This window comes from Symphalangus syndactylus, chromosome 14 (genome assembly GCF_028878055.3).
Source record: "Symphalangus syndactylus isolate Jambi chromosome 14, NHGRI_mSymSyn1-v2.1_pri, whole genome shotgun sequence".
In the NCBI taxonomy this organism is placed as follows: domain Eukaryota; kingdom Metazoa; phylum Chordata; class Mammalia; order Primates; family Hylobatidae; genus Symphalangus; species Symphalangus syndactylus.
Genome location: NC_072436.2, coordinates 25,980,027 through 26,004,167, shown reverse-complemented (window position 1 = coordinate 26,004,167; position 24,141 = coordinate 25,980,027). Strand labels below are relative to the sequence as shown.

Here is a 24,141-nt window from a genome sequence, read left to right as displayed (position 1 = left end):
ACACACAAAAGACAAAATGAGGCATGTATATGTCTCACTAGACTACACTACATTAGACTATCTCAGTAGCTTCAGGGGAGTCTGGTTAGGTGGTACAAATGCTTTGATTGGCATCCCAAACCTGTTTCTCAAGCTGCTAGTTAAGAAGAGAGGTCAGTAGAATGAGGTATCTTTGGGTTCCTCAGATTTGGAACACACCTTAACAATAGCGCCTTTCAAAGTGTGTTGCTGTCTGCTTACTCATCTGCTTATCCTTGAATTACGAGCTTTAAGGGGACAGGGACTATGTCTTATTCACTTTTGTGTCTCCAGAATCTAGCCTAGAAACTGACCTAAATAGACCTAAATTAATATTTCATGAACACCCCCCAATCTATTTTTTTACAATCAATTGATACATAAGTCGTTGGGGGTGATAAATTAGCTATAGATTTTCTATGTAAGAAACATACTTATACATAAAATTCAATTTGCCCAACTACTCTGTTGGAATAATTCCTACAGATTGGAACTGCCCGGGCAAAGTATATACAAGATCTAAATTTTGAGTAAATTTCCCAAAACTGGAGTAAATTTTCCCAGTGTTTAAGAGTTCCCTATTTCCTAAAATTCTATACAAATGTTAGATTTCTGTATTTGTGATCACTGATAATGTAATATTACAAAGAAATTGCTTTTTCATCTATTAATATTAAGCTACATCATCTTCATATCACCTTATTAATCATTTGTGTTATTTCATTTTCCTGTTTCTTTTATTTTCATTTCCCTTGTAATGTTAGTCTCTTTGTTACTGATTTCTAAGAGCTCATTTACAATTAAGAATGTTAACATTTTTTCAAGTATTGCAAATGAAATACCATGTTTTTCTCATTTATTTCACTGTGGTGTTTTCATTTTTGGTTGTACAGAAGTTACGTATTGAAATATGATCATGTTCTGTTTTACATATATGAAATGAACAATGAGTGAAGGAGGAAACACCACTCCACTCTAGGAAGGCAAGACCCAGTTCTTGGAAGTTGATCTCTAATGGGCACTATTTGGGTACTTGGTACACTGCAGGGGTTCCGAGCACAAGCTTTGGAATCCAAGAGACCTAGGTTTTAGTCACAACTCAGCTACAAACTAACTGTATGACCCTGAGCAAGTTATTTCTTCTTCGAGCCTCAGTTTCACTGGCCGACAATGTGGCTAACACCACCAGTCTTTCTGAGATTGAGTTTGATGTAAAAAATGTTTAGCTCAATGCCCACATCATATCTAGCACATGATTATATTTTAGGGCATTATTATTATTATTAAGGGCAACTATGATTAGGGAATTTATGCTTGCAAAGTGGTGTTGTGCCTCCCAGGGATACTTTGATTCTTTCACTCTGAAAGAAAGAGCAGAGAGGACCTACCTGTGGACAACCAGACACAAATTAGGGCCCAAAGCAAAGAAGGGTCCAGGATCGAGTTCGGAACACAGACAGAGAGAGGTCGTTTGAGGTCTAGGAGAAGGACACCCTAAAGCTATCCCTTGAAAACCGTGAGCCTATGAGCAGAGGATCCCAGGGGCTGCCACTTGGTACTGCAGAACCACAGGAGCTGGGAGCTACGTGGCCTCCTATAGGAGTACTGACAAGTGGATGGTGTTGGCCTCTCAGCAGGACCTGCGTTCTTTCCATTACCCAGTGGGTCAGCTCGGCAATGGCCATATTCATTCACTCAATAAATATTGAGCATCTACTATGTGTCAGGCACTGTTCACTGTTCTAAGCACTGGGGATACAACAGTGAACAAAAAAGCCATAGTCCAGGCTTTCATGGAGTTTGCAATCTAACAAGAAGGAAAATAATTAAAATAAGCAAACAAGAAAATACAAACTGATGATATGCTATGCTGAGAATTAAAATAGGAGGATGTGACAGGAAGTAACTGGGAGCTACTTTATACAGAGTAATCAGGGTGGGCCTCTTTATGGAGGCAATGTTTAAGATAAAGCCTGACTGACCAGAAGGACTTGCAAAGATCAGGGGAAACAACTAGTTCCCCCTGTTGGGAACAAGCTTGGTGTATCTAGAAAGCTGAATGAAGGTTGGTGTGGCTGTTGCTCCTGAATGAGGGGAAAGTAAAAATAGTTTAGATAGATGGACATAGGTCCTAACATGTAAGGCTCTGTAAATCAGAACAGAGGATTTGGATTTTATTCTAATTGTAACGGGAAGTGATAGGAAGGTTTTCATTTGGAAGGAACATTATCTTATTTAGTTTTCTTTTCTTCTTCTTTTTTTAAATTATACTTTAAGTTCTAGGGTACATGTTGGTTTGCTACACCCATCAACTAGTCATTTTTACATTAGGTATTTCTCCTAATGTTATTCCACCCTCAGCCCCCCACCCCCCAACAGGCCCCAGTGTGTGATGTTCCCCGCCCTGTGTCCAAGTGTTCTCATTGTTCAATTCCCACCTATGAGTGAGAACATGCAGTGTTTGGTTTTCTGTCCTTGTGATAGTTTGCTCAGAATGATGGTTTCCAGCTTCATCCATGTCTCTGCAAAGGACATTAACTCATCCTTTTTATGGCTGCATAGTATTCCATGGTGTATATGTGCCACATTTTCTTAATCCAGTCTATCACTGATGGACATTTTGGTTGGTTCCAAGTCTTTGCTATTGTGAATAGTGCCACAATAAACATACGTCTGCATGTGTCTTTATAGCAGCATGATTTATAATCCTTTGGGTATATACCCAGTAATGGGATGGCTGGGTCAAATGGTGTTTCTACTTCTAGATCCTTGAGGAATCCCCACACTGTCTTCCACAATGGTTGAACTAATTTACACTCCCACTAACAGTGTAAAAGTGTTCCTATTTCTCGGCCGGGCATGGTGGCTCACGCCTGTAATCCCAGCACTTTGGGAGGCCGAGGCGGGCAGATCACGAGATCAGGAGATCGAGACCATCCTGACTAACACAGTGAAACCCCATCTCTACTAAAAATACAAAAAATTAGCCAGGCGTGGTGATGGGCACCTGTAGTCCCAGCTACTCAGGAGGCTAGGCCAGGAGAATAGTGTGAACCCAGAAGGCAGAGTTTGCAGTGAGCTGAGATCACGCCACTGCACTTCTGCCTGGGTGACAGAGCAAGACTCTGTCTCAAAAAGAAAAAAAAAAAAGCATTCCTATTTCTCCACATCCTCTCCAGCATCTGTTGTTTCCTGACTTTTTAATGATCGCCATTCTAACTGGTGTGAGATGGTATCTCATTGTGGTTTTGATTTGCATTTCTCTGATGACCAGTAATGATGAGCATTTTTTCATGTGTCTGTTGGCTGCATAAATGTCTTCTTTTGAGAAGTGTCTGTTCATATCCTTTGCTCACTTTTTGATGGGGTTATTTTTTTCTTGTAAATTTGTTTAAGTTCTTTGTAGATCCTGGATATTCGCCCTTTGTCAGATGGATAGGTTGCAAAAATTTTCTCTGATCTTATTTAGTTTTCAAAGGTCACTGTCTATATCTAACTCTAAGACAGCTATAGTAAATTATAGTAATTGTGGTTTTTATTTGCCCGGCCAACTTAACCATGTCCCTCGTTCTGACAATTTAATCCTGTCCTCCCTGGGCACGCACTTGACTCAGGCCTGACCAATCATAGTATCCCATTGCCTTGGACACAGTCATTGGTTCAGTGTGGGCATGTGATCTAAGCTGAGCCAATCAGAGTCCTTCCCTGGGATTCCTGGATTGGAGCCAAAGAAGAAGTCTCGTCTCTACCCTACAGAGCTGAGAGAATGTGAAGGAAAGATGGCAACCATCTTTCCTAGTTCTAGGAATATGGCCATTTCCAACAAGCAGAACATGCAGAGATGACAGACTAATGGAAGAAAAATAATCCTGGTGGCATTAACACTGATTCCAGTGGCTAAGGCCTCAGTTCCTGAGGCCCTTCTTGCAATCCTGGGGAATAACTACTCCTTATCTTTTCTACTAAGTGAGACACTAAGTTTCTCTTTTTACTGAACCTTGTCACCATGAGTCCTCTCTAATTCAACAGCCCTTCTTACCCAGGTATTTTTTAAAATATCCAGTCACCATTTCTCTAAGAGGAAACTCACTATACTCCATGGAGACGGAAGAAAGGAGAGGAAGTAGCAGGTGCTCAATAGGAGGGGTGAGTGAGATTATGAGTGCAAAGATTTAGTATATGTTTCCCTTCAATAAAGAAACAAAGAGGATATCAGCAGCTCTTGGTCCTAGCAAAAGGGTCTGAGGCCATAATTTTTGCTTTTGTTTTTCTTTGAGACAAGGTCTCGCTCTATCACCCATGCTGGAGTGCAGTAGCATGATCATGGCTCACTTCACCTTCCACCTCCCAGGCTCACAGGCTTAATCCATCCTCTCGCCTCAGACTCCTAAAGTAGCTGGGACTACAGGCATGCGCCACCATCCCGAGCTAACTTTTCTATTTTTTGAGAGACGGGATTCCGTCATTTTGCCCTGGCTGCTCTGGAACTCCTGGGCTCAAGTGATCTGCCTGCCTTGGCCTCCCAAAGTGCTGAGATTACAAATGTGAGCCACCACGCTGACCCTGTGGCCATACTTTAGGCACAAATGCTTAGTACTGTGGTCTGAGCACAAGGCTATCATAGCCCTTCTCCACCTGCTTGAACTTGCATAGTCACGTGGCTTGCTTTGATCATTCAAACGTGATCATGCATGTTACTTCTAGACAAAAACTTTAGATGCCTACCTATGGTTAGCCAAGTTCCCTTTTCCTTTATCTACAATCATGGAAGCTTGTGTCAAGATGGAGCCTCCCTGAGCCTTGGTTCCTGAGTGACTACCAAGGATAGACATACAGCATGAGTAACAAATGTTTTAAGCCACTAAGAGTGTGGGGTTGTTACTGCATCATGGCAAAGCCTGCCCTGGCTAGTAACACAATAAATACCCAAAGTAGAATAAGAACTTATCTAGCAAAGATCTTAATGACAGCTGTATTACAAACCTTTGTAGAGGTAGCATGTGGACACCTTATTTTGTTGACTGGAATCCTGTAGGTTCATATTCCCTTTTTTCCAAGGACGTTTACCTAGGAATTTACAAGGCAATCTCAATCTATGATGACCTATATTATTATGATGAAACCATAGGCTTTGTCTGGTAAAAAAAAAAAAAAAAAAAAAAAAAGTTAATTTGGTGGATATGTGTGGGGAGAAGTTGCATTAGGGGGATGACTCCTGCAAAAGGTTGAAGGGAGGTCCTCTTTCTTCATTTTGGGCACTTGGTGCTCACTCAACTCCGTCCCATTTACAGCTATTCTGCTCTATCTATAGGTAGGTTCACCACGCATATGCTCCAGACAGATCATTTTAGAAATGCTGATATTGGTATAGTGGGCATGAATTTTTCTCCACAAACTCATAGGTACAAAAACTATCTATTTCTACTTATTTATTTAATCAAGTTAACCCGATTCTAAGCGTCCAGTGATCTGATGGGATATTTGATCTCAGCCATCTTGAGGGTGGTCATCCCTCTCCCAAGAATTCCACATGAATCCAGGGGGCCCATGTGGCTCCCAGCAAAGGGCAGAAAATCCTCTGGTTCTTACGACTGCCGCTGAGAAGCTCCTCATCCAAGCCCATACAGAGGGTGAGCAGCTCCCTCCTTCCACACCAAGCATGGGGACCCTTTCTCAAAATCCTCTATGCCACAGCTGTTTCCAGCAAACACACATTCCATCCCAGAAGAGGTCTGTCACATCTGAGGAAGTGGCATGGAAGCAGGGCATAGGTCTACATCAAAGAAAAAACTCCCATTCCTGTCCTCACCTCGGGGAAGGCCACTTCTGCCTTCTCACTTATGGAGGAAGGAATTGGAGCTTACGTATCAAACACACTTAAGTGTCTCTTGAGAGTGCTGAGGATGGGTGGCACGTCCTCGTGTTTTGGGCTGGCAGGGTTCAGATGAACCCATGTGAGGTGATTAGTGGCCCTTACTTGACAGACATGCAACGTGCCTAATGAAAGCCTGAGGCCTCAGCCTCCCTGATTAGACAGATCCAATCATCCTTCTCAATCATTAATCTTCAGAGAATCCCTGCTGTCTTAAAAATGTACCCAGGTTTGTTTTAATAAGGTATAATAAGACACACAGACACAGAAATGACTGTCATCGAGGAAGTTTATACTCACAGGTCCCTAGAAACAGGAGGCAAAGCACACTATACAGGGGCCACATGGGGAAGCACCAGGGTCAGTCGGGATGCAGAGGGAGCAGGGAAAACGTGGGCAAGAGTGCTTACTGTGGTTTCCATTGGAAGGAATGAGTGAGGCAGGGTAGGTAGACTTAGGATTGGCTAGTTTGAGTAATTTCAGCAGGCTTTGGGGTAAAGAGGCCATCCCTAGTTGTCTGGTGCCTGGCCCTAGGTGATTAGGGCAGGCAGATAGTGGCTCAGAGTATAAGAGCCCTGGTCTCTCTCCTCCTTGAAAAATTCTTCTCTCCCATTCCCCACAGGAAGCCCAGTCCCCTTTGACATCTCCCCACCTTCCTTCCTCCCCCAAAGAGGAACTAGGCCATAACCTCAAGTGAGTGGGGTTGAAAGATAGGCTGAGGGTAAACCAAAGAACACACAGCCTTCCTCCATTCTATACAAAGGGATCTCAGGCCACTAAGGTCAGACAGGTCTGAAGATTATAAAAATCATAGATCTGCCTCCCAAAACCTAGAAACCAGCAGCTAGGAGCTGTCCAGAGGTGACCCAGAACAGGACATCTGTGAAGCAATGACTGTCCTTTACTGAGTGAGGCTTAATATGATTGCGAGTGTCATGGTTTTTTTTTTTTTTTTTTTTTTTTTTTTTGAGACGGAGTCTCGAGTCTCGCTCTGTCGCCCAGGCTGGAGTGCAGTGGCGTGATCTTGGCTCACTGCAAACTCCGCCTCCTGGGTTCACACCATTCTCCTGCCTCAGTCTCCCGAGTAGCTGGGACTACAGGCCCCCGCCACCGCGCCTGGCTAATTTTTTGTATTTTTAGTAGAGACGGGGTTTCACCGTGTTAGCCAGGATGGTCTCGATCTCCTGACCTTGTGAGCCGCCCGCCTTGGCCTCCCAAAGTGCTGGGATTACAGGCATGAGCCACCACGCCCGGCCTACGAATGTCATAGTTATCATATAGTTAAGCTATATGGTTATGGATAGTAAGCCCATTTTTGCAATAACAACATCTATTGGTACAGACAGGTCTTTATTGTTGACATATTTTCTCATTTAATCCTTGCAGCAACCCTGAGGTAGGTTTTATCATCCCCACTTCACAGATGAGTAAACTGATGTCCCTAGGTTAGGTTACTTGCCGAAGATCACGCATTTATTAGTGGCAAAGCCACTGATAATTCCAAACCCAAGGGGACTCTTTTGAGTAGTTTACAGGCTGCTGCCAAGGAAAGTAGAGCAGAAAACTTCAAAGGGGAAGGACTGGATCATTGGAGCTTGAGGGGCTCAAGCACCAGGGATGAACGAGGCACATTCACAGGCCAAGACCGGGACTCAGCAGGAGAAGCCTAGAGCCATGTGCGAGTAGTCAAGCAGGAAGAGGTCTTGACATTTGGTAAGAGTTGACAATGTCATTAAATACACATAGAGCTCAGCTTCCAGGGACTGGAGAAACAAGAAGGCCTCCAGCAGCTACCAGTCCAGGGACTGGCCACAGTCAGTCAGACTCAAAGAGAACTGAGAGGCCACAACAGTCTTCCAGACCCAGCAACCTCTGGCATCTCAGTGGTAACTCCGTTCCAACAAATCACTGTGTTCCAGGCAGGGTAAGGCCAGGGAGAGCTGCCACAGAGTGATGCCATCCTAGCTTGGCCTCAGTGCAGTAACCTCAGGGCAGTGGTCTTTTAACTTTGTTAAGGCCTTGAAAATCTGACAAAAGCCATAAAACCTCCCCACAGAGACATACAGACACACATGTACAAACAACATTTTGCATACAATTTCAGGTAGTCCATGGACCACAGGTAGGGGCGACTCCTGCTTTAGGGCAAGGATGTCACCCTGAGTAGTCACTGATTGCAAGCGTATCTTTATACTGCTCGTATATCCTATGACTGTTCCCCTTCTGTTGTTCCCTAATCATTAGAATGTTGTTAATTTTTAATGAGAGCCAAGGAAATGGGGTACAGCCTACAGTTTAGCCAGAGAAAGCAGCTGTGACATGGCAGTGGTGGCAGCCAGAGGGTAAAAACAAACAAAAGGATGGGGTCATGTGTACTGCTGCCCTTCCCAAGCGGAAGGTCACTTTAGGAGCTTTTCTCTAATCAAATTTAGAGTAAGGTTGTGGGGTAATGGGGAGAGGGGCAGCGTTTCAGTTCCTTTTAGAAAGGAAAGCCATTCCCTCTATGGCTACAGGGTCTAAAGTTCTGCAGGCAATGCCCCCATTCCAATCTTCTTCCTCCCCATCCCTCATAAATATTCCTAAGCATCGGCCCAGTCATTCATGCACATGAGGCCAGGTCTCCTATGAATATCAAGTATTTACAAGTACTCTTTCATGGAAGGAAAACTGAGATGGGGAAGATCTCAGGGCAGAGACTCCATGTTGCAACATGGGGATCATGCACTCCCCACAGATTCAGATAAACTTGAAGAATAAGCAGAACTACCCCAAGGACTCAGTGCACATTTGCCCCCAACCACCTCCAGGGCTCTTCCTTCCGGCCAGGCTCCAACCAGAAAGCAAAGTTATAGCTATGCCCTGTGCCCCATCCCCAAAACTAATGGGCCCAAGATAGGGGGCCAGGGATGAAGGGTTACAGGAGTTCAGATGTTAGGGGGAAGCCCTGATTTGCTGCAGAAAGCAGTTCTGATTTCTCATGGGAATCAGGAATCTGGCCCCAAGCCCATCCAGGCTCAGAGAGAACAGACACTAAAGTCCAATTAATCACTCATACTCAAAGAGAACTCAGAGGCTGGGATGGTCTTCCAGGCCCAGTGTCCCCCAGCATCTCAGTGGTCACTCCGTTCCAGTGATCACTTATACACTGGTGGTCATTTGCCCAGCTCTAGATGGATGTTTCATCACATGTGGCTAGAGGAGCCCCAGTTAGCCGAATGTGGGCTGGGCTTGGGCAAGGATCAAGCAGGAAGGGTGGTGAGAATCCACCAAAGCCACTGCCCCTCTTGGCCAGGGCCAGTGGCATCCGCTCATCTTCAGGAGAGGGGGAGGGAGGGTCTTGGCTGTAACTTGTGGTCCCAGAAGGTGGAGCCCCCAGGTCCAAGCCCACCTTGTCTCTAGCCAGAAGTTCCCTCTGTCGCCGTCGCTGCTGACGCCGACCAATCAGAATAAGAGTCAGGGATGCTGTGAGAACCCCCAAGAAGAAGCCAGCCAGTCCTGCCCCCACTGTGTGGGCCCGGCTTGGAGCATCTTGCTGGCTGCCCCATACCAAGCTGTAAGCTGCTACCACACGGGCTGCCCCACCCTCCTGACATTCACAGGCATAAGCGCCCATGGCCCCTGGAGTCACCACCACCTCCAGTCCATCCCGCCGGGGGGTGAGTGCAGTCACTCCACTGGGCTGGTGCCACACACAGGATGCCCATGCTGAGCTTGGAGAACATGGCAAGACCACATGCGCAGCTGTAGCCACGGGAACTTCAAATACTACTGGACGTTCTGCGAGAGACAGCAAAGGCACAAAAGGAGGTGAGGCTAAAGGCTGGAGGTGTGATGAAGAAAAGTGTGGGGTGACGTCAGATATGAAAAGGGGCTATGGAGACTAAGCTAAAAAGGGGATTCCTAAAGAGGCTACGGCCCGAGGTTCCTGGCTGCCACATCTTCCAGGATCCAAGGTTTAGAATGGTTCCAAAATGAACAACTCTCTAGCCCCTTTCCATCCACTCCACCCACATTTCCCTAATCCATACAGACTATACAGACCTCCAGGCTCTTTAGGACACAAAGAGGAGACATCTGCTGACTCTATGTCTTGGACCAACCTATAAAGAAGAGAATGCTTGGTAAATCCAGTGTCAACATTCCCTTCAACCCTCCTCAGTATTACTGAAGACTCCCTCATTCAATATATCTCCCATCATCCCAGAAATCACTCCAGAAATTATCAGTCAAGTTTCTCCTCATCACCAAATTTTTCCCCAATACCTTTTAATATTACTCATGACATTTCATTTGCCATATCAAATTCCATGCATCTTTCTAGCAGACCATGGATAGCTAAATTTGCACTAGGTCTGTTGTAAAGATGTTTAGTGGGGGTGCTTTAAAAGAAACAGAATCTTCTAAGAAATGAACCTGGTTCTCCACAACCACAAGATTTCTCTAGGAAAAAAAAGGATAAAAACTATAGGGATTTTTCTTTTCTCTTATTTAAGAGAAAGAGCAAACTCCTTTTCTGTAGAAGCTAATCAAAATTCCTTTAGGGTCAGTGAGGTGACTTCTTGTTTCCTAAAAGCTGCTTGTCTCTACAAAGGAACTCTTCAATAGTGGTTGATATATACTGGCCTATGTGTTATTTCAAAGGATCTGGGGTCATCCAGCTGGAAGCTCCAGGCACAGTCCTGGTACTTCCAGGATTTGGGTGGACTATATCTGATGGAGGATAGCAAGATGGACTGCTCACTGCTAAAGTCTCTGGCACCACTCCCAGAGGCAGGGAAGTCAATGAGACCCCTACTACGGTTGTCAGTGAAAAGGTCTGAACCTTTTCAGGTAAAAGGTCTGAACACACAAAGCCTCAATCAAACACAGACTCATCTGAGTATGAACTCCTTCAATATGAATTGAGGTCCCTGAAATGAGCTCCCAAGACTGGTATGAATAGATGGAAGTTTCTTGGGTAAAACCAAGGTTGATTAGTCTAGCTGAGAGTGGGGAACACAGGAAGACCACATGTACAGCTGTTGCCACAGGAACTTCACAGTCTATGTTCTTCTCCCTTGGATGAACTGAGGTATGGGCAATTTACACAAGAACAACCCAGAACACTGGCATAAACACACACCCCACACTCCCCACCACCCCCCTCCACTCATGTATACCTTAAGGGAATCCTTGAGGCTCAAGTATAGAGGATATCTAAGATCAGTGAATTCTTATTTTAATGGAAATTAAAACAATAAAGGACAGAATAAAGCCCTTGCTTTTGTCTTAGATGTTTAAAAGTTCTCCCCCAAAAAACTAAAAGACCAGGTTAAAGTTCTTAACCAAAAATGCAAAGCTGGCCAAGCCTGTCATCCAAGAGTTACTTTATATCCCCAGTTGGCAAAAAGTCAAGAATCTGATCAAGAGATGGCATAAGATTTTACACTTATAATTCAAGACAAATATCAGAAAAACAAAATTAAATGTTATGACTATTCTAATCATATATCTTTCATATAATTTTTCTTTCATATCTAGCCCTACAGATCAGTTACCATTTTAAACATTTCACTCTGTTTTGACATGTGTGAATTAATCTGTTTTATTCCAAAGACACGTACTTTTATCTCTACAGAATTTGTAGCCATGAGGTTTTGTAATATTCTGGGTTCTGTATATACTTGAGGTTCTGTAGTACACAAATATGCTATAAATTAACTGGACTTCAAAATAGGAAATCTCAAGGTCAGTTTGCAAAAACACTTCAGAATCAAGTGATTAAAAATACTCTACTGGAAGATCTCAACAATTAAAAGACACTTAGAAACATATTAGCCAATTACAATTAATAAGCATTATTTGGATACTGACATAAGCTTTTTAAAATATATGCAATTGAAGAAATCAGAACACTGACTGGATATCTGATGACATTAAGAAAGTAAGTTTTTGGTATGATAATGGTAATACGGTTTTTTTTTAAAGCCCTTGTATGTTAGAGATACGGACAGAAAGATTTATGGATGAAGTGAAATGATGTTCAGGATTTGCTTCAAAATAGTTGGGAATGAGTAAACGTACTGATGAGGCAAGATTGACCAGGAGCTGATGGTTGTTGAAGCTGAGGGATGGATGCATGGAAATTCATTATACAATTCTCTCTACCTTTGGATATGATTGAACTTTCCCATAATAAAATGTTTTTAAGAGCCCTGGGCTGGGCGCAGTGGCTCACACCTGTAATACCAGCACTTTGGGAGGCCAAGGCAAGTGGATTGCTTGAGGTCAGGAGTTCCAGACCAGCCTGGCCAACGTAGTGAAACCCCGTCTCTGCTAAAAATAAAAAAATTAGCCGGGCATGGTGGTGGGCACCTGTAATCCCAGCTATTCAGGAGGCTGAGGCAGGAGAATCACTTGAATAAGGGAGGCAGAGGTTGCAGTGAGCCGAGATGGCGTCACTGTACCCCAGCCTGGGCAACAGAGTGAGACTCCATCTCAAAAAAAAAAACAAAAACAAAAAACCCCTTATCTAGTAGAGATATATATTGAAATATTTAAGATGAATATGATATGATGCCAGGGATTTGCTTCAATGTGACATATGCTTTTGAGCTGCTAAATGGAAAATGGCTGGTAGGAGCCCAAAATGGTCAAAAGAAGACCAATTAGGTTATTAGAGTAGTCCAGTTAAGAAGCAATGATGGCTTGGACTAGAGTGGTAGCAGTAGATGTGGACAGAAGATGGTGGACTAAGGACATTTGGGTGCTAGAATCAGTACAAATCATAATACAATGTGGGCAATTTCTGGCTTGAGCAACTAGATGCATGGAGTTCCCTTTACTGGAATGAGGAAAACCAGAGGAGCATGTGGGATAAAGAGGAAACAACAGTGTGTACTTTGACTTGCTAAGTTTGAGTTGCTTATGAAGCATCCAAGGGAATATCAAGTAGACAGCCAGATGGGGAGTTCCACAGCTCAACTAGATATATTTGTGGTTGTCTTAGCACTCAGATGGTATTGAAAGTAAGGAGAATGAAACTGCCTAGAGAGAGCATGAAAGTGTAAAGAGAATGGGTCCAGGACTGAATCCTGAGGAATATCAACATTCAGTAGTTGGATGGGAAAGTAAAGGAGACCAAAGAATGCAGTCATAGAGAGCAAGAGGAAAGCATTTCAAGGAAAGAAGGAGTGGACAACTGTGAAAACACTTCCAAGAGCTCTTGTAAGTTGAAAACTAAGAAGCATCCACTAGAGATGGCACACTGTCAGGTCAAGGCAGGTCCAGCAGAGAGGCAAGGACATTGATGAGGTAGCACTAGATGGACAAACAGATGAGCTAGTATGGACTGACAGAAGGACACACGAGTGATGTAGACACTAACAGACAGAAAAAGAAAACAGCCTCCAGCAGGGCAGCATTAACAGATGAGAAACATAGACATATGGATGGGACAGAGCCCTGGCACAGTAAGCAAGAAATCCAGGCAGCTACACTCACCCTCGGTGCTCCCCAGCATGGGCCACACACTCATCCAGCCGGAAGCTCCAGGCACAGACTGGGTCCTGGGCCAGGATGCACTCTGAGCAGCTCTGGAGACGGCCACAGTTGGTTGTATTCACTTGTGTCACCTCAGTACCGGAGCCAACCAGGAGCCAGCTCTACAAAAAGGGAGTGGGGGATACACTGGATCTCCCAGACCTCAGGGTCACAAACTGGCTTTGGACTCAGATGTCTCCCCAATAGACTCTCCAAAATCTACAACTCACGTGGTACAATTTCATGTTCTCAACTGGCTGTGGCTCTGGGAATAAGGCCAGATCTTCAAGAACACTGAGCTGAGCTCTGATCCGCACTGCTCGGTGGAGGTGTCCATCCTCTAGGGGACAGCAAAGCAGCAAAGGAACAAGTATAATGACATAATTGCCCCTGTGCCTGGGACTCAGACCTATATATATTACAGTACCCTCTCTGTGATGAGAATGTGTATGCACTAGGTAGGCAACCTGCTTGACCACTAAATATACCTGTCCCCAGGTAGAGCACATCATACTCTTTCCCTGAGAGGCTGGTCACTCTGTGGGCCACGACCCTGAGATAGGCTGTATCCGTAGTGACCAGCAGGGGGTGGCCATCAGCTGGAAACACTGGCCTGTCCATGAGTGGGTGGTCCCGGATGAAGGTGAGTACGCGGTCAGGCAGGGAGAGAGATGAGCCAAAGTGCCGGAGCTTCATGTTGTTGGTGATGCACTAGAGGAAATACAGGGCTGGTGACAAAGTTTCCCAGGAACAGGACATGCCAGTGATGCTTAGTGGGGCTCTTGCCTTAATAGCAGCTCTTTACTTCAGGCCTAGAATGAAGATCTGCCCCCTCACCTCTCCAGGTCTGGGCTGGGGCACATCATTGTCCACTACAGGCAGTCCTCTGTTGCAGTCATGTTTTATTTCTCTGAAGGGACCATTCAGCACTGTCCGAATGTCTTGTGGTCGGAAGGCACAGACAGCAGAGATGGTAGCCCCTTCCCTGGAATTCACAGGTTGGAGCTGGATATCTGGAGGGGTCTGGGGGATAGCAACTCATCCCTTGTCAAATGAGATGACCCCCGAGAAACGCACAGGGAGGCATGCAGCCAAAGGCGGGAGAGCCTGACCCCTCTGGAAGAGACAACACTAACATTGGGCCAACCCCACATATCTCCCACCCTGTAACTCTCCTCCACACCAAGACCCCTCACCACTGGGAAGAAAAGATGCCATAAAAGATGGGAGTCCCTGCCCCAAGCTCAGATCGAAGCACAGCAACATCCTGCAGGACACTGGAGGCCCGGCCATGCTCAGGTCCTGGACAGAGCAGGTCAGCTTTCAAAAACGTCGTCCATCTCTGCTGGAGGGTCTTCCGGCCCCCGAGGTCCCCCTGGGGTGACAAACACATGGGAGGTTCTCTTTAGATGATCATCACTGGGCAAGGAGCAAGGAGACCAATTTAAGTTTCCCCCCTGACTTCAGGGCAGACAGACAGATGGGGAGACAGATGCACACAAATGCAAGGACAGAGAGCCACACAGAGTAGCTGCAGGGATAATAAGATACAAGGGTGAAGGGGTCACAATAACAATGACAGTGACTAAGTTAACTGTGCCCTTATAAAGTGCTGTATTATGTGTTTTACGTAAGTTACCTCATTTAATCCTCAAACAGCCCTCACGGACAGGCATCATTATTATCCTCTTTTTATAGACAAGTTTCAAAGACACTAAAGAACCTGGACAGAGTTGCAAAGGCAGTTAAATGGTGAGTAGGGCAGGGAGTTGAACCCTGGTCTATCTGTCACCAGTTCCTCCCTTTAACCTCTACACTAGTCCACCTCCTGTAGACAGTGTGTCACACGGGTAATTATGGGTGTCAAAGAGGCCAGAGCCTCTCTCTCACATTCCTCAAACTCCCAGAAGAGAAGTCAAGGCAGAGAAAATAGGAGACACAGGAGATATTCAAAGACAGAGACCCAAAGAGGAAAAGATAAGACAGGGGGACAGACAGAGCAGGAGACGACAGACAGACAGCTGGGATGGGGTCTCACCGCACACACACGGGCCACCCGCGGGACTTTAATGCGCTCGTATGAGTCAAATGCTCGGGAAGTCTCCGTAAAGAAGAAGTAGATTTCGTCGTCTCCATCTTCATCCCCCCATTCGGCTGGGCTCAAGGCCACGGCTGCGACAAAGGCTGGGGCTGGGAATATCAGTGGCCTCAGATCCTCACAGACACAACCTAGGCCTTCCCAGATTCCACCCCATCGGTCCCCCCAGAGGACCCCTCTCCCTCTCCCCACCGTTCAGCCAGGACGGCAAGGTGTCTGTCCGAATCCAGTCCTCGGCACGACCCACTGCTCGGGTGATAATTGGCTCCGTCCCCAGGTAGTTTTTCACAGTGGCAGCATAGAGGACCCCCCCTGCAGGGCGACAGGGAGGAGATGGGCTATCAGGGACCCACTGAGGGAAGCAACAGAGGTCACAGGCAGAGTAGGGCACAAAGCAGGGCAGCGACTCTCAGGGACTAAGCACCCATGAGTGCAAGATACTGCTGAGCACATCACAGGCATTATCGCAGTTAAGGAAATCTAGACATAAACTGCTCCAGGGCAGTCAGGGAAACCAGGATTAAGAAAATACTGTGCAGAAATGTCCATATGTATGAGAATAAAGGCCCGCCTCATAAAAATCAAGCTTGTTTCTCTGGGGCTTTTTTGTTGCTGTTTCAGTAATCCTGTAATGTGCTGATTGTACTGTGACTCTCCAAAAGGGGCATTTGCTTTATAACAGGTCCCAATCTTATTTAAGTTGTCCCACTATGGTAAATGTATCAGGGAATGAATGTTCTTTCTGAACATTAGTGGGCGTACACTGCTTTGGAACAAGTCACAATTTTAGAGAATACTAGACTCACTTGGGGAAGTGATTTAAATGCAGATCCCTGGGCCAGCAATTCTCATTCAGTAGAGCTGGGCTTGGCTCAAGAACCTGCATTTTGAAGAAGCAATCGGAGTAATCGGATGCAGGTGATTCAGGACCTCACTTTGAGAGATACTAGCCTAGGAGATGAGTGGAGATTTCACAGGCAGCCAGGAGAAGCAACAAGGAATCAGGTCCTCCCTCCTAGTACAGTGGAGGGGTAGAGGTGCTCCAGGGATAGTGGAGATTGAGTAAGAGACAAATCACAGACACTCTGGGAAGGAAGGGGGGTTCAGCTCTGTGGGTTGAATGAGAGAGAACTGTAGCCACTCTGAGTACCACCACCAAGGGCTCTGACATGAGTAAGAGGAAAATGAATCAGAGAGTAAGTACCAAGTCATGAACACCCTGGAGGTGTGTTGAATATCACAGGCACTCTGGAGAGGACAAGGTGGCATGCCTTCACCAGCTACTATGTACAAGGAACTGTGCTGGGTGCTAAGTATATCTCTGGCCCCAAGAACCCCCATGTGAGTCAGGAAGAAAAGTGTGTAATCAGATTTCGGGAGGCACAGACTAACAGCTATGGGGGACCCAGCTATATCTACCTGAGGGAACAGTATCTCAGAGGCAACATGTGAGCTGGGTATGGGAATGAGAAATTTGCCAGACGGAAGGAGGACTTCAGGGAGGAAGACAAGCAAGCAGTGAAGAGGGTAGCCATGCTCAGCCATGTGGGGGCAGAGAGGCTGCTGGGCAGGGCCAGTGAGCAGAGAGGAAGCTGGAGGTGTGGGGATGGGCACTCAATTGTGGTTAGTCTCCTCTGCCATGCCAGCAGATATGCACTTTACCCTGCAGGTAAGAATAAAACTGCAGAGATTTCTTTTTTTAGGAGGAAAGTGATATAAACAGTTTTGTTTTTTAAAAAGATAATGCTACTTAAAAGGCTATTCATACAGTCCAGGCAAGAGTGAAAGGCCCAAAGTAAGGCAGAGGCAGAGGAAATAAAGGGGCTGGATTTGGAAGGTATTTCTGAGGTAGAATCCATTAACAGGATTTGAAATTCATCAACTGAATATGAGATGAGACAGAATGAAGTAAACCAATGTCTCTCAAGGTTTCTAGCTTCTAAGACTGATGATAGTCGGTGGTGACATTATTAACCAAGCCAGCAAATGATAGAATAAGGCCCATAAAAGAGGCAGCTGGAGAGGAAATGAGTCCACTTGTTGCACATTCTAAGGCTGAAGTGTCTTCAGGAGATCGGTCAGAGATCCTGGAAAGCAATTAAGGGAGGCGCCTGGGAACAGAGCCAGAGTCAGCAACTTGGGAGACATCACACTTCATGCTTAAGTCATGACATGAAAGTCATAGCCAGGGAAAAAGGTAAAGCCAGAGAAGAGAGCACTCTCATTTAAGGGGAGAGCTACCAAAGGCAACTGAGAAGATCAAGTCAGAGGCTAGAGAAGCAAGACAGGCTGACGTGCTGGAAGCGGGTGCATGAAACCTCAGCCAGAACCACAGGGCTCATGCACACTGGGGGAAGCAGCAGAGAGTGGGGGGCCACTTGGAGGGAAGCATGATCATCCTGGGGTCACAGATGCTCCAGAGAAGCGGCATGTCTCAGGTACCAGAAAGGTAACCAGCACTGAAGAAACACTCTACGCAGAGAACAAGAGGGCCAGAGCCCTACAAGGGCAGCAGTGCAGGGTTGAAAGCCTTCTTTTGGGGTGGGGAAGTGAGACTATTCCATTATTTGCAATTATAAAAAGAATCCAAGTGTTTGGGAGCCAGGAAGACTTGGGTTTGAACCCAAGTACTAGTACTTGTATTAATACTAGTACCTAAGTATTAGTACTATGATCTTGGGCAAAGTAACTTTCCTAAGTCTCAGGTTCCTCAAATGCAGAATAAAGATAATGCCATCTTCCACTCAGAATAGTGCTAACAGTTAAATAAGATAAATAGAGACCTAGCTAAGGCCTGGCACATAGTTGACATTCATTCATGTTAGTTATAGCTCCTTATGAAACTTCAAAGGGCCATATGCTTGATCTGCCACCAGAAGAGGGGGAAGCTATACAAAGATATTCCATTCCTTTCTAGAAAATTTCAGGAAAGAAAAACCAAGTATTGGTCAAAGGTCCTGGCAGAAAATGGAGCAGCAAATGAGCCAACCCTCTGTATTTCCAAGGGGGGGAAAGTTGACACAGAGGCCAGAGTTTGAAAATGTTCCCTAAGAGCATGCCACATTAAATGCTCTAAAACCAAAACCCTGGCAGAAGCCATGTCATGGATACCCTAAGAATAGGAGATGTGGTAAAGCAGACGCTGGGAGCATGACTTCGTACGTAGGGTTAGAGAAAAACAATCATAAATATTCTGAAACAGTAAAGGACCACAGATAACCATGGAAAGACTCAGCAGTAGATGGAGGTCACAAAACTTCCTAAGTGACCAATGTGGGAGTCAGCAACACTGGAGCCCAGAAATACTGAGAAGTGCGCAGTCACTCAGAGTGGAACAGCCAAGAATCACTGACACTATGAAACAGCAGGAGGGATCAGACACTTTGGGAGCAAGTAGCAGGGCTCCAGGTGCCCTAAGAGTACGAAGGGGCTTGCAGCACATCTTACAGACAGACAGACAGACAGATATACACGTACACACCCCTACACAGCAGAAGGAATAGCAACCATTACAATATTGAGCATAGGAGTCCACAAGATCACCACATGTCCTGGACTCTTCAGGACACTCTCAATTCCAAATATTGTGATTGTGATACATTGCTTATATAATAACACTGACCATACAACTGTTTGGCAAATTATTGCTGAATGGATCAAGGCCACATCTGCCATTGGCAAAAGATGATGTGCAAAAGCAAGTAATTCCCACAGTGATGAGTTTGCTCAACAAGCAGGTTAGAAAACACCACCAGGAATAATTCAACCCTATTTTTACTTTTTTAAAACTACGTATATATGCCTGCAAGCATAGGAAAGATTATTCATTGAATAATCCTTGTTTTTTGTAGTTAGCATCTTTTACTTTTATATTGCAAAAAAACTAAGATATTTCCATTTTGAAAATACAAAAAAAAAGACATAGAAAGCCACAAAAGATGAAGAAACACAGCCAAAGAAAAATCGTAATTATGTGTAAAAAGAGATCCCAACTTGCCCAGATGGAAAGCCTGTAAACATGTGTCATGGCAGTGAATATTTCTCTACAGCCTGGGGGTTTAAAATTTCTATTCTGGCATCAAAATGCTTCCTTTTAAAGGAGAGTTACAATAGGAATTATCGGTTCATTAGTTTTTTGTTTGTTACCTTTTGTTTTTTTGTTGTTGTTGTTGTTTGAGATGGAGTCTAGCTCCATTGCCCAGGCTGGAGTGCAGTGGCGCTATCTCGGCTCACTGCAATCTCCGCCACCCAGGTTCAAGCGATTCTCCTGCCTCAGCCTCCCAAGTAGCTGGGATTACAGGCACCCACCACCACGCCCAGCTAATTTTTGTATTTTTATTAGAGATAGGGTTTCACTGTGTTGGCCAGGCTGGTCTCAAACTCCTGACCTCATGATTTGCCCACCTCGGCCTCCCAAAGTACTGGGATTACAGGCGTGAGCCACCATGCCCAGCCTACTTTTTGTTTTTAAGACAGGGTCTCACTTTGTCACCCAGGCTGGAGTGAAGTGGCATGATCAGCTTCAATCTCCTGGGCTCAAGCAATTCTCCCACCTCTACCTCCCAGGTAGCTGGGACCACAGGCATGCACCACAATGCCTGGCTAATTTTTTTTAAAGACAGGGTCATTTTTAAAGACGGGGCCTTTAAAGACCCCATCTTTAATTTTTAACGACAAGGTCTCAGTATGTTGCCGCAGCTGGTCTTGAACTCCTGGGCTAAAGCAATCTTCCCATCTTGGCATCCCAAATTGCTGGGATTACAGGTGTGAGCTACCACACCTAGCCTTGTACATTAGTTTTAAAAAGCTAATTTTTTTTTTTTTTTTTTTTTGGCCACGCGCGGTGGCTCATGCCTGTAATCCCAGGACTTTGGGAGGCTGGGGCGGGTGGATAACCTGAGGTCAGGAGTTCAAGACCAGCCTGGCCAACATGGCAAAACCCCGTCTCTGCTAAAAGTATAAAAATTAGCTGGGCGTGGCAGCGCATGCCTGTAATCCCAGCTAGTTGGGAGGCTGAGACAGGAGAATCATTTGAACCCAGGAGGCGGAGGTTGCAGTGAGCCGAGATCACGCCACTGCATTCCAGCCTGGGCAACAGAGCAAGACTCTGTCTCCAAAAAAAAAACACACACACAACCGGTTTTTACATGCCTTGGCCTTTCTTCTTCCGCTCCCTTTTCTTCCCATGATCAGACATTTTTCTGGATAGATAGCTCCTACTCAAAAAGTCTTTTCCTTATTTAAGGATTGAGCCAGCTCGATATTTTTTTAAAAAAAAAATTTTTAAGCCTATTATTGGGCACAATTAGATGATTGGAGATGCAGTGTTGACTCTACCTTTCCCTCTGTTGGCCATGTAGGATTTCTGTAACTGTCTTGTTTTCATGTGTGAATCCTAGTCTTGGAGATTTAAGAGGTAGACTTGGCCTCAAAATGCTGGCAGGATGCAGTGCATCTAGAACATTTGCAGAGCTCCTTGGCAGACGCATTCATCACAAGATGCAGTGACACCAAAACCATATGATAAAAACACAGAATGGGTTCCCAAAAAGAAAGAGCAAAGTCTTCTGCTCTTCTTGATAGAAACCCTATCTATTATAGGATGTGATAGGGAGGCCCAAAGACAACTGACTGCTGTCTCTAGCTTGGGTACCTGAGTGACTATGGCACTATACACTCAGAGGAGGGAAGACTGGTGGAGAAGCAGGTTTGGGGGAGGTGAGTAAAGATGAGCTCACTTTGGGACATGATGATTTTCAGATTCCTGTGGGACATCCAACTGAAGATGTGTGGAAGGCAGTTGGATGTGTGGTCTGTACCTCCAGGTAATGTCCAGGAGGCAGATGCAGATTTGGGAGCCATCAGAATGCAGTGGAAACAGAAGCCATGGGGCTTACTGAGATCACAACTACATAGAGTGAGAAGAGAAGAGGCTCTTAGGTAAAAGCCTAAGGAACTCCAACATTTAAGAATGAGAAGACAAAAGGCCTATCAAGGAGACTGAGAAGGAATCACTGATGTTCTTAGGCTAATGTGAATGTCAAAATATTCATATTTTTCCAAATTATAATAGCGCAAATAAAGACAATGAGATCATTTTCTTAATTGTATCTAAGTATAGTACAGATAAACTTTGTATTTGAAAATAAGACTTCAGAGGCTTTCCCAAAAGAAATAGAAGTACCAATAAACACATGAAAAATTGTTCAACCTCACTAAAAGAAATGCCAATCAAAATATATATATATCATACTGGACTTTGTAGGAGGTCACTGTTTGTTTGTACATATTACTTGGGACTGGCAATGGGACAGGCCCTTTAGCCACTGCTGGTAGCCATTGCTGGTAGGACTAACTGGAGAGCAATTAATTTGTCCAAATCCATCAAGCACCATCAAAATCTACACTCTTTTTTTTTTTTTTTGAGACGGAGTCTCGCTCTGTGGCCCAGGCTGGAGTGCACTGGCACAATCTTGGCTCACTGTAAGCTCCGCCTCCCGGGTTCACGCCATTCTCCTGCCTCAGCCTCTCCGAGTAGCTGGGACTACAGGCACCCGCCACCATGCCTGGCTAACTTTTTGTATTTTTTAGTAGAGATGGGGTTTCACCGTGGTCTCGATCTCCTGACCTCGTGATCCGCCCGCCTCGGCCTCCCAAAGTGCTGGGATTACAGGCGTGAGCCACCGCGCCTGGCCAAAATCTACACTCTTACAACTAGCAATTCCACTTTTTGGATTGATTCATACGCAATTAAGTAGATTAATGCAAAGAATTATGTAAAAGGATTCCTGCTGCAGCATGATTTATAAAAGCAATAATTTTAAAAATTGAATGTATAATTACATAGAAATAATTAAATCATGCTACATCCATCTACCTATGCAGTACAAATTATGTAATTGTATGCAACTGCTAAAAATCATGTTTTGAAGAAAAAATTTCTATGATGAGAAAATGCTCAGTATACAATAGTAAATGAAATATACATAATTCCAAGTTATTATAAATATGCAGACACACAGACACAGTAGAAGAAAACACTCAAAATACTCCAAAATAATAATAGTGGTTGCTTGGTAATGATAGAATTACAAATAACATTTTTACTTTCTTTTTTATGTATTTCTACATTTTCTCAATTTTCTACAATGCACATTGTAATTTTTACAATTTTAAGTAAATACTATTATATTCTAATCATATTTTCATAATTAAAAGCTCTTTTCATTTCAAATACTGCTATTATCTTTAAGGACATTTTTACAGAACCTAATTGGGAATTTTGGTTCTAATTCTTATATAATGTTACCACTATTTCTATACTGCTATTTTCAAAACAGAGGCAAAGCAAGGCATAATGAATCATTCTTGAAAGCCTCAAGTAAATGCTAGCACTTATGTCAGACCAGGAAAAACTTTTAAATTATAACCCTGTAAAGTAATAACTTCAGATGAAAATGTATAATATTAGTATTGACTATGATTTGGATCTGAGATAGCTAGAGACATAGTTTCCACATTAACTGAAGCTAACCATTCTAAACTATTAGGAAGTGAGTTCTGATGGCCTCCAGCAATTATCAACTGAAAGGCAACCCTGAATTTTCTTTAAAAAAAGAAAAGACTTAAAACCTTTTTGAAAATGTTCCTCCCACTTTGTTTTATAATGATCTTTATGAAATTTGTATTCTTGTGTTCGCTTCAGCAGCACATTTACTAAAACTGGAAATTTGTATTCTTAAACCACATTCTAATACGAATTCACTTGCTGACCTAATAAAGAGAAATTACTCACAGAGGGCTAAACATGCTTAAAGATTACTGCTTGAGGCCAGGTGCGGTGGCTCACGCCTGTAATCCCAGCACTTTGAGAGGCCGAGGCAGGCAGATCATGAGGTCAGGAGTTTGAGACCAGCCTGACCAACATGGTGAAACCCCATCTCTACTAAAAATACAAAAATTAGCCGGGAGTGGTGGTGGACGCCTGTAACCTCAGCTACTCAGGAGGCTGAGGCAGGACAATCACTTGAACCTGTGAGATGGAGGTTGCAGTGAGCCAAGATGGCGCCACTGCATTCCAGCCTGGGAGACAGAGCAAGAATCCGTCTCAAAAAAACAAAAAAACAAAACAAAACGAAACAGAAATTACTGCTTGAAACAAAAGTACGATAAATGATTATCTTAGATTGTTGCAAGTAAGAAGTCATTTTGCTGATAAACAATTTTAAAGACTCAAGAGATATCACGACCATGAAAACTCAGAAATCTCTGACAGACAAACAGAGAGCCAAATCATGCGTGAACTCCATTCACAATTGCTTCAAAGAGAATAAAATACCTAGGAATCCAACTTACAAGGGATGTGAAGGAGCTCTTCAAGGAGAACTACAAACCACTGCTTAATGAAATAAAAGAGGATACAAACAAATGGAAGAACATTCCATGCTCATGGGTTGGAAGAATCAATATCGTGAAAATGGCCATACTGCCCAAGGTAATTTATAGATTCAATGCCATCCCCATCAAGCTACCAATGACTTTCTTCACAGAATTGGAAAAAACTACTTTAAAGTTCATATGGAACCAAAAAAGAGCCCGCATTGCCAAGTCAATCCTAAACCAAAAGAACAAA

General features: G+C 44.3%; 1 protein-coding gene across 6 annotated transcripts in view; it reads right to left on the bottom strand.

Moving 5' to 3' along the window:
* Window positions 1-7,221: 7,221 nt before the first annotated feature.
* SEMA4F (ssemaphorin 4F) overlaps window positions 7,222-24,141 on the bottom strand; it is a 29,969-nt gene continuing 13,049 nt past the window's right edge. For 3 of the 6 annotated variants that reach the window (XM_055240636.1, XM_055240639.1, XM_055240640.2), the window contains 9 exons: window positions 15,702-15,821; window positions 15,450-15,601; window positions 14,608-14,786; window positions 14,249-14,396; window positions 13,900-14,122; window positions 13,642-13,751; window positions 13,373-13,533; window positions 9,932-9,990; window positions 7,222-9,667 (listed from right to left, as the gene is read on the bottom strand). In XM_055240636.1, coding sequence (XP_055096611.1) covers window positions 9,057-9,667; window positions 9,932-9,990; window positions 13,373-13,533; window positions 13,642-13,751; window positions 13,900-14,122; window positions 14,249-14,396; window positions 14,608-14,786; window positions 15,450-15,601; window positions 15,702-15,821 — 1,763 coding nt within the window. In that variant the 3' untranslated portion in view covers window positions 7,222-9,056. The remainder of the gene's footprint in view (window positions 9,668-9,931; window positions 9,991-13,372; window positions 13,534-13,641; window positions 13,752-13,899; window positions 14,123-14,248; window positions 14,397-14,607; window positions 14,787-15,449; window positions 15,602-15,701; window positions 15,822-24,141) is intronic. The other 3 variants (XM_063616578.1, XM_055240638.2, XM_055240641.2) reach the window with 2 other exon arrangements.